The following is an 11,686-nucleotide window of genomic DNA, read 5'->3' as shown; positions in this document are numbered from 1 at the left end:
TTGCAAGACTTCTTAATAACTACAAGACTTAACTCACTCTCACAAGACTTCTTAATAACTACAAGACTTTACTCACTCTTGCTGGAGAACTTATTTTCTTTTCTCTTCTTCCCCTGAGTTTTTAAACAATTATCGCAAACAAACCTGAAATTCAAAAATATTGTTCATCTTCAATATTAATTCAACAAAACTGAAATTAAAAATCTTTACATCTCAGATCTATTATTGAATCATCAACAACAACAATAATAATACTGATGTTTAAAAGTGATTACACTATAGCTCTGTGATGGTACTCTCTTGAATGTATCGTCACAGATCTTAGGTTTAATGCTAATAATGACAGTTGCTATCATTAAGTGCACTACTCTGATGACCTTTCTTCATTCACATAAATCTTATGATTTTTCTAGAGTAACCGACAGGAAATAGTTGAATTATTAGATAAACTCTGAAATATACAACAAAGTTGTCCATTTCTCTACAGTTACCCTATGATGATCCAAAAAGAAAAAACTTCAGTGCTTATTTCAACACAGAAATCTTGGATAATATGATATCGAAAGACGTTTAATCGTTAAATTACCGATTTGTTTATACACTGTTCACTACTAATAGGATCCACATGATGTCCTAGAAGGAATTAGAAGGATCAACTACAATACTGTTTCTGTATGACGCATATGTTGTTAGGGGCCAGTGATCAATGAGGTCACAGAATCATAACATTTCAACACAGAAATCTTGGAGAATATGATATCGAAAGACGTTTAATCGTTAAATTACCGATTTGTTTATACACTGTTCACTACTAATAGGATCCACATGATGTCCTAGAAGGAATTAGAAGGATCAACTACAATACTGTTTCTGTATGACGCATATGTTGTTAGGGGCCCAGTGATCAATGAGGTCACAGAATCATAACAATAAATTAATAAATAAAATTTGTTTTAAAAAAGGGGTGGGGTGGGAGTCACAAGATAATTATTCAAGGGTGAAAATATCACGTGAATAGACTTTAACGACAGAGTTTACTACTCCCCACAAACCAAATCTGTCAATTAATAGATCCATTACTTTTAAACAAAACTAACACAACAAGAGGTGTGTCTCTCTTCAAATAGGTGTATGAACATACTCAGTAATAGCTTACGGGTCATGACATAAATGAGAGTAGAAGTAAATACATTCAATTTATTTATTTTCCAAAAAAAAAAGTCTAGATTTCTAAGACTATAGAATTACAAGACAACTGCTTACTCTACAAAAATAGTAAAAATAATAACTTCATACTGATACTCACCCTTCAGGCCAAATGTTCTCAGAATATACAACACAAATCTGATGAAGCTTCCTTCCACATTCCATACACTCAACAAATCTAAAAGAAGTTCGACAAACGTTCATGTGTATTTAAATATAAATGTCATGAATAAATCATTCTCAAGACTAATTAACATAAGATTCTAGAAAGCTTTTCCTTACTAGATATCCTTAAAACAACAACAAAAGTTCTTTATAAATGGCTGCTTTTATTACATTATACCAGTGATTTATATGATGACACAAGAACTATGTATGATGCTATTTAAACATACGCACAAAAACTGTATTTTCACTGCAACAAACATTGATCATTTAAACTCAGAAGGCTTGTTTGAAGTACAGTGAAACAAATTATAACTCTAGGATGTAAGTAATTTTTGTCAATATAAAATCGGGCCCGGCATGGCCAGGTGGTTAGGGTGCTCGACTCGCAATCTGAGAGTCGCGGGTTCGAATCCCCGTCATACCAAACATGCTCGCCCTTTCAGCCGTGGGAGTGTTATAATGTGACGGTCAATCCTACTATTCGTTGGTGAAAGAGTAGCCCAAGAGTTGGCAGTGGGTGGTGATGACTAGCTGCCTTCCCTCTAGTCTTACACTGCTAAATTAGGGACGGCTAGCGCAGATAGCCCTTGTGTAGCTTTGCGCAAAATTCAAAACAAACAATATAAAATCACTGTCTAAATAAAAATGTTATGAAATTTCAAAAATAAAGAGTAAAAAATGCCAACGGGTTTATTAATTTAAAGAATTGTACAGATACTGACAACTGGGACTGATAAAACTGTGCTGTACAGCTACAACTCATCAAAACATAATTAGGCCCAACTGGTTAAAATGATCGTAATGTTACCTTACAGTTACCTAGGTTTTCTTATCAAACCGAGATATAGCACTTACGGTTCTATTTCGAGATGATCATTTTTCATTTCTTCAAACTGATCCTTGGGAATTGTACTAAAAATAAGAGAATGTTCTGGATAAATCAAAAATGTTAGTTTGATAACATACGTTACATAAAAACTTTCATTCATCCTTTCTTACTTAGCATACCGCAGAAGTTTAATAATTAAATGGTTAGTAACATTATTTCAATTTGACAAATTCTCACATCAAGACAATCTCTTAACAATAACGCAACTGATAATTATTCTCCGATGTCTAGTTAAGAAGTGTTATCCAGTTGATTTGAATGGTTTTTATTTGGAGTGTATTATGTTGTTATAGCATTTGATTAGACATCATAACAGCTGACTGACCAAAAGTCATAACAACTTTGTGGTTTAAACAATTATCATTAAATTTTCTACTTAAGTTATCTAAAGTTTTGACTTTAAAGCACAATTATTATTACTTTCTGGTTTTTCCTTTTACTGATGTTCTAATCTGTTTTGACATTGTATTATCTCCTAGTGACAGTTAAATACGTAAAAACCAATGTTGGATAGGTACATCCAGATGGTAGTTTAATCAGCACATCACATATTCATATTGTAGTTAAATCAGCACATCATACACACATCCATATTTTAGAATTTAATCAACACATCATACACACATTCATATGATAGTTAAATCAGCACATCATCATATGATAGTTAAATCAGCACATCATACCTACATCCATACGGTAATTTAATCACCACATCACACACACATTCATATGATAGTTAAATTGGCACATCATACACACATCCATATGGTAGTTAAATCAGCACATGACACACACACATTCATATGATAGTTAAATCAGCACATCATACCTACATCCATACGGTAATTTAATCACCACATCACACACACATTCATATGATAGTTAAATCAGCACATCATACCTACATCCATACGGTAATTTAATCACCACATCACACACACGTTCATATGATAGTTAAATCAGCACATCAGACACACATTCATATGATAATTAAGTTAGCACATCATACCTACATCCATACGGTAATTTAATCACCACATCACACACACACATTCATATGATAGTTAAATCACCACATCACACACACATTCATATGGTAGTTAAGTTAGCACATCATACCTACATCCATACGGTAATTTAATCACCACATCACACACACACATTCATATGATAGTTAAATCACCACATCACACACACATTCATATGATAGTTAAATCAGCACATCATACCTACATCCATACGGTAATTTAATCACCACATCACACACACATTCATATGATAATTAAGTTAGCACATCATACCTACATCCATATGGTAATTTAATCACCACATCACACACACATTCATATGATAGTTAAATCAGCACATCATACATACATCCAATATTTTAGAATTTAATCAACACCTTCTAAGCACGTCCAGATGGTAGAACTAAATTAACCAATACACAAACTAATCTTCCAGATATATTCTTTAACAGGAAACAGTTACTGAATAACAACTTATTCTCATCACCTCTACAGTGTAAATAAACCGATCATTTTATAACGTGTAATGAATGACCAAACTGTTACCTTGCCGATTAGTTGTGTGTCAAAACCATGGATGCTTTACATCATCTTACAGAAAACACTGTATTTAATTATAAGTTTAACCTCAGCTGTTACAGAGGAACTTAGTGTGCCCAATATATCAACATGACTGATACAGTGCATAAGAATATCACACCTGGAGTTTAACCCCAAATACGTTATCTTCCTCCATACACTAATCGTAAAATTACAAAATTTACTTGTGTACCAGATATTAAAGAAACAGATACACGATTGGAATAACTGTATCCTGTTAACGTTAGCAATGACAAAACACGTTTATAAGGATACACCATTACAGCCTGATAATTAAGGACTTCATCTGATTTCAACTTAAGACAAAAATAGACCTCTTAAAGCAAAATATAAACCTATAAAACTTATTTCAATTACACTGAAATATCATAAACAATACACGTCAGATGATTTATCACATGAAAATATATATTTTTAAGAATAGTTTAACGAGTAAATAGATAATGTTGGCACTAAATTTTCCATGGAGTACATCTGCCTAGCTTCTAGAGGTGGACAATCTTCCATGTGAAGTCCTCAATGAAGTAACCAAAACATTGTCCACCTCTAGAAACTATGCAGACATAGTATATACAAACTTAAATCTTCAAAACAAATTCTGTAGTGAAACTACTTTGTTTCGTTCATGTCAAAAGTATGTAAAAATATGTTCAAGATAATGTGGTGTTAACCCTATGACTACCGACACATTCTTTTAAGTTCCTTTTTGTGCATGTCACAAAGTGTTACATTCAAAATTTACTGTCAATGTAGTTTAATTAACTTAAGATTATCAATTATATTATAATTCAAAGTTTTTTATTATCCAAGTTGTTACTCCTTTATTTCAAAAGAAACAAACAATTATAACATCAGTTTGTTGTCATATGAAGTGGAAATATCTTATATTTGATTGCTTATGTTTCTGTTCAGGTTTGTCTCAGTACCTCTACAATAGTCTAGACGAGCTTCTACAAGTACTAGGTCAAAGTCACGTACAAAAAAATTTGATGGAGGCTAAAATATCTCTGCTAATTCTATTGGCCATGGGTACCCACTGACGTGTCAAAATAAATAATCAACGGTAAACAATAGAAAGAGAAAATAAAACACTAAAATCAAACTATTAGTGAAAAGGTAAAGTCATGAAATTAGGCCCAAAGAACATATTTTAAAACTAAGTAAGTACATATTTCTTAATTTGAAACATTTCATTACACTGTACAGTGATGATAATAGCTAGAGTTAGTGATATAGTACAGAAAACAGAAAATAAAATATAAACATTTACCTTACAAAAAATTTCGATATTCATTTAGGAGGTTCTAGAGATTATGCAAATGAAATATGAAAATTGTAAGATAATAAATAGTATTGTTATACTCAAAATGAAAATCACCTTACAAGTGAACTATTCAGAGTCCGAGTACAAATAACTACATTAAATAAAATTTCATCGAACTTCAAACAATTTCATCCACTAATTTTATTTTTGGAACAAAATATAAAGATAGCGACGTTAGGTCATACGGATTGTAGGACACGATAGTCATAGGGTTAACAAAACTTGCACGAAATAAGGAATGTGAAAAAATAAATAAAATCAAACACAATTTTAGTTCGAAAAAAAAATCAATACAATTCACTAATAACCTAGTTTATAGAAACACAACCAAATCTGTGTTTTGTAAATTTTAAAAATTACATAAACTAAGCTGATGTAACATAACTTCAGTTATGTTGTGAAAGACAAAGAATAGCGTGTTTTACAATTCACAGAAAATAAATTTTTTTTCTCTTAGTTGTATCAGTAACAATGACCGACCCATAATACCTGGAATGGTTACCAAATGGTTCTGTTAATGAACATTATACCAATCCACATGTAAAATTACTTTCTCAATGAAAGTCAGAGATAAATTAAATATTTATTATTATTTTTAAAAGTTTCAGTGCTGACCGAAGAACAGAAACTATTTGCAATGAAAAGAAGAAACAACTTCAGTGCTGACCGAAGAACAGAAACTATTTGCAATGAAAAGAAGAAACAACTTCAGTGCTGACCGAAGAACAGAAATGAAAAAAAGAAACAACTTCAGTGCTGACCGAGGGACAGAAATGAAAAGAAAAAACAACTTCAGTGCTGACCGAAGAACAGAAATGAAAAGAAACAACTTCAGTGCTGACCGAAGAACAGAAATGAAAAGAAACAACTTCAGTGCTGACCGAAGAACAGAAATGAAAAGAAACAACTTCAGTGCTGACCGAAGAACAGAAATTAAAAGAAGAAACAACTTCAGTGCTGACCGAAGAACAGAAATGAAAAGAAGAAACAGCTTCAGTGCTGACCGAAGAACAGAAATGAAAAGAAGAAACAACTTCAGATAAATGTTTTCTTTATTCTACCCAACATTTATTCATAGGCCTTTTTCAAGGGTCTATGAATGTCACAAGTTACAAAATTGATTTTAAATTATAGTTTTATGTTGTTTTTTTTCAGTTACTATATTTAAAATCAGTTTTATAACCTGTTATGTTCATAGACCCTTGAAAAAGGTATAAGCCAAAACACTGGGTAGAATAAAAAAATGTTTATTTGAAGATAAATGAAAGAATTTCCTCAAAGAATTGAAAACAAAAATTAACTTCTTTTGCGAATCTAAATATGTAATTGTTAAAAGATCAGAGCAGATTGTACAACTAATATGAAAATAAATTATAATTAATTGGTTAAAGCCCGACACACTAGTATCATCTTACAAGCTATGCGAGTGATATGAAAACAACAATATACATGTAATAAGAACTTTCCAGCATCCTGTTATGGTAGAAAATACAAACATAGCACAACAAAAGAGAAAAATTTCATTACTTCTGCATTAAAACTTCCCCACACCAACAAAGATATAATTATATTTTAAAGAGAATACAATAATGAGATTTATGAAATATGAGGAAAATACCATAACTTCAAAGCAAAAATGTTGTGAATTGATAAAAAAGTACAAGTTAAAAAAAAAGGGTTACATTACTCAACCATCTACTTTTCTCTAGTTCCACATCTTTCTGCCACATTAATCACCTGAACTAGTATCACTGACGATTAATAACTAACATCATAATCGTCAGTGCATATCTCCCGCGAGTTCTCCGATTACATACGAAAAAAGTTATCACGTAAAATTAATGGTTTCAACTAAATATTTATAAAATAAAAATTAATCAAGTTTAACTAATTATTCTAAACTTACGTCTGAGGTGCTGTTGGGTCATCACCTAGTGTTACAGTGTCACCTTGAATCTCAGCAAAACATCGCTGACAGTAGGTGTACCTTTTTAAAGGGAAATATATATAATATGCAAGCCCACATACAAAATCAGTTACTTGACACAGGCTTTAACCATTATATGATTAATAAATTATCATCACTGTAAAAAGTTACTAATATTTTCACTAAACAGAATAGGAAAAAAACTTATTAGCCAAACCAAAAACTCTTAACTCAAAGGCTTGGTAAACTATCAGATGGTTTTTACCAAAGTTAATAAATATTCTCTCTCTCTCTCTTCTTATCACAAGAAAAAAAAGAAAGAAAATATATTCTGTGAACAAGTTATTTCCTTTTTTATCAATAATGTCTAAAGTTGAAAATAATAATGTTTTACTGGAGAAAAAAGGTTTAAATCTTTGCTCATGATTCTAAAATCAATAACTATACAATTGATGCACTGTTAAAAGTTTAATTTAATCAGCTACAACAAACCTAATCAAAATTACACACCTGTTTTGATAACTCCAGTATTTTGCATCTCTTGGTATGGTACAAAGTTGTTTGCCGTAACAACACAAGACTTGAGGTTGAAAAACATACTTCCGGCCACAACAATAACCAAGGGATTGCATGACCGGGTCTATTTCTTGCTCAAAAACTTCTGCGAGCTAAATGAAATATAAAAAATAAGTACGTTTTAATCGTTAGCTTATGGCAGCATTACGTATAGCAGAAACCTCATTTCAAGTTAATAACATTAGTTTATACTACAAACAAAGTGTTTAAAAGAATGTTTTTATGAAAATAAAACAAATTCAAATATACCTTTGTACAATATCTATAAACACGGGATGTTTTCCTATTGTACAACCAGGCATTATCAAACATCAGCCATAAGTCATCCACATACTGCCATGGATCTTGGTACTGTCCGGTATCTAGTTTCCGTTTAATAGTTGATAAATCCATTGGTTTCCGAATTATGTCAAAGTAGTCCTGCACACACACATTAATAAGCATATTCGTAAATCTAAGCACATACAGCCAAAGGATTATAATCAGCTAATTAGCAGAATGTAAATATTTTTCATGATTTTACCATAAGAATACCTGTATTTCTGAACTGTAAACACTGTAAACTTGATTACAGTTACATTATCACACTTTAACAAAACTTAATAAAAAAAAGTATCATGCTTCTATTAGAATAAAGCATCAATAAAAAAAATCCTACGAATATGTCAAATAAACATTCTAAACATTCTGGAAAATTCCATTGCAGAATCCAAAAGCTGTTCAATATATAAAATACAGATAAATGAAAATATCAAAATTAAAGGACACGGTTCTTCTCATAACAAACTCAATTTTAAACCATGCTCACTAAAAACTTAAACTACGATCAAATACTGACATCTTTTTCTCCATTTGAAACTTACTGGGATCTGCAGTAGCTGTGGATCGACTGGTTGTCTGAAAGGTAGCGATTCAGGATCTTGTCTATACAACTTCTCCAGTGTAGGCATTAGAGCTTGACGTAATTCATCAGGCTTGAAAACTGGAACAAAATCAAAATTCTGTGAGTACAAACCCCAAAAGATGATGTGCCATCTTATACTAAACAAGCTATCAATGTCGCAATTTATTCTAGATTATTTACATTGGAGCTTACTGCACAAGAGTAAAAAAAATTACCTTATTATTATATTTAATTACTAGAACAAAAGTTACCAGTTACACAAGAAAGAAGTGTTAAGTTTCTGGGATACATACTGATGTTCTAATTGTAAAATGTTAGTAGTACACTCTGATATCAATATATTTTATTATCTTGAAACCCCTTCATGTATAGAAGTGTTAAATATTACTACATATAAAAAAAAGTAAAAACTACAAAAATAACATATTCTTACCAAATAACTTGGTTGAGGAAAGTAAACACTTATATTAAAGAGTGTGTGGCTAAAATAAACAGCTCACAAAGTTGAATGCAGGAAATTTATAAAACTCATTTGTGAAAGAAAACAATAACACAGCTAGCCACTTATTGGAATCAACAACAGTGAAAATTGTCTATGAAATAATTCACATCCTTTTGATGACAATGAAATACGATAAATTTTGTGGAAGTTCTAACGTGGTAGAGACCTAGAAAACCTGTATTCAGATCAAAAGAATAATAAATCATGAAAAGGATGGATAAATATATTGAAGGCGCGGGTGTTTTAGTTGTTGTAGTAATGTCGTTACGAGACAGAAACGTCTTACAAAAGTACGGGGATACATAGGGTGTTATAAATTGAAGCAAGGTTAACTTACTGTAACCAATTTCGTGCTGATACGGTCATCAAGGATAAGTGATGTAAAAGCTTTGCTGAACCAAATTAGTTAATTAACCAGAGAAATTAAGGGTTAACCAACCTAATAATTTACAACTAGCAGACCCTGGTCAATTAGGCAAATGCCTGAAGTTATGGAGCAAGTTTCTGATTTTTTGTAAATTAGTAAATCTAATACAATATCCAAGAGGTATCCATATACCTAAGTACAAGGTATATGGATACTTCTTGGATATTGTACTTAGGTATATGGATACTTCTTGGATATGGATACTTCTTGGATATTGTACTTATATACCTCAATACAATATCCAAGAAGTATCCATATACCTACATACAATGTCCAAATGGTATCCATGTGTCTACATACAATGTCCAAGAGGTATTAAGATGATTTAATAAACAATCGATATTCAGATGATATCTAGATACCCGAATAAAATATAAAGATTGTACCCAAGTTTCTAAACATGAAATCCAGATGGTACAAATTATAAAGTTATGTTCTACAAATATTTCAACGTTCACTTAAAGGAAAAAGAGAAGAAATAAAGAACCTTCTTCTCCGTTAATCTTATTCTACACCAGATTATTATTTGCTTTCAAGAAGAAATAGCCGGAGGTAACGAGTGTTAGGCTGAAATTTGTTTAATTAATTACTAGCTTCTTATGTTCAATCATTAGTACAGCCAATCTCTTTGATGATAAGTTACATTTCTCCGTGCAGAAGTTTACAGCTGAATTCTCATTAAATTTTTCGATAAGGGAGGGGGGAAATCGTACATGCCACAACCTTCTATAGAGTTACATTCAAAATTTAATGCAAATCTTTTTATTACCACCATTTTTTATTTTGAAGCCACGTTTTACAGGTTTTATCACAAAACAAGCAAGTAACCTTGTTTACCTTTCAATTAGATCACCACTGAGGAGAGAAGTGTATCATAACAAGATATATCATAAACATCAAAATTAACATACAAGTTTTCTTCATTATCATTCACTTGTAATAGCTAGAAATATTGTCTCCAAATAAATTCAGCTGAATGAAACTTTTAGTACAGTCTAAAATGAAACACCCCTCCTCCTCCTCTTACATGAAAACTTACCTTTTTTGTTGGGTTTTGGTTTGGGGGGTGGTTGAGCAGCTTCTGACAGATCTGGTTTGACATCACTGGTTAAATTTGGCAGTTCTCCATTATTTGCACTGGACACAGGGGTCGATGACTCTTCTTTTACCGAAACTGGCTCTTCTTTCATAGTTGCAGAACATTCAGAGCTAACGTATCCCGAAGTAGAACTATCATCAATTGGCTCTTGTTTTATTTCAACTTTTATACCCTTTTCACATTTTGGAGTCTTAGAATCCTGTTTTATCTCAGCTTTCCCTTCTTTGATTTCAGTGGTGTCTACTTCCATTTTGATTTCTGAAGTAGCAGAAGTGGTTACTTGGACACTTGGGGCACTGGTAATGGAGGGAGAGTCTGTCTTAGATACGTTTTGTGTTGTGCTAGAACAAGTCACGGTACACATTATGTCCTTTTTAGAAGCTACTCCCTCAGAGTTGCTGGTAACAGAAAATCCTTGAGGAGTTGAAACTTGAGAAAATGGAGAGCCTATCTGCTTTGATTGCTGTTGCTTTTGTTGACTTTCCTGAAGATGTTGCAGCTGTTTCTGGAAACTTTGAGGAGTAGAAGGAGTGCTCGGGCGACTTCTTGTTGTTCCTGGTACCGAGGCTGCTCTTGGAGGCTGCTGGATAAGAGTTTGGTTTGACTGTGGTTGAGGAGTGGATGATTGAGGAATAGACTGTGGTTGAGATGGAGAAGAGGGTATCATCTGAGGTGATAAACCTGGTAGATGTTTTCCTGATACTTGACTACTTTGTGGTTGTTCCTGGATATGCATCCTACTGGCCTACGAAAATAAAACAGAAATCAGACTAAAAAGTAAATTATATAACACATTCTCACTTCACAGTCACAAAAACTTTTGAGCTATCACGAATAGGATCATAACTACAATTAAATCTTAATTCTTATAAAAAACACATTCGGTATTCTTAGAAGTTAAAAGTAACAACTAATGACTCGTCTATCTTCCCAAGTTTTCCATTTTAGTAAAATCACCCACATATAAAATTATGTTGTTGAAGTGTACTGATTTTATCACCTTTTACAATAACATTCACCACAAAGTGGCCAAAAA

At 32.1% G+C, this 11,686-nt stretch overlaps 1 protein-coding gene across 1 annotated transcript in view; it reads right to left on the bottom strand.

Moving 5' to 3' along the window:
• Positions 1-76: 76 nt before the first annotated feature.
• Positions 77-11,686, bottom strand: part of LOC106476721 (CREB-binding protein-like) — a gene marked incomplete at both ends in the record, with an annotated part of 13,737 nt that continues 2,127 nt past the window's right edge. Inside the window, 8 exons of the mRNA XM_013937354.1 lie at positions 77-144; positions 1,307-1,384; positions 2,230-2,286; positions 7,122-7,202; positions 7,653-7,810; positions 7,968-8,138; positions 8,582-8,700; positions 10,591-11,395. Coding sequence (XP_013792808.1) covers positions 77-144; positions 1,307-1,384; positions 2,230-2,286; positions 7,122-7,202; positions 7,653-7,810; positions 7,968-8,138; positions 8,582-8,700; positions 10,591-11,395 — 1,537 coding nt within the window. The remainder of the gene's footprint in view (positions 145-1,306; positions 1,385-2,229; positions 2,287-7,121; positions 7,203-7,652; positions 7,811-7,967; positions 8,139-8,581; positions 8,701-10,590; positions 11,396-11,686) is intronic.

The sequence above is a fragment of the Limulus polyphemus genome, unplaced genomic scaffold (genome assembly GCF_000517525.1).
Source record: "Limulus polyphemus unplaced genomic scaffold, Limulus_polyphemus-2.1.2 Scaffold11338, whole genome shotgun sequence".
Lineage (NCBI taxonomy): Eukaryota > Metazoa > Arthropoda > Merostomata > Xiphosura > Limulidae > Limulus > Limulus polyphemus.
The sequence above is the reverse complement of the archived record's forward strand: the minus strand, read 5'-3'. Positions and strand labels throughout refer to the sequence as shown.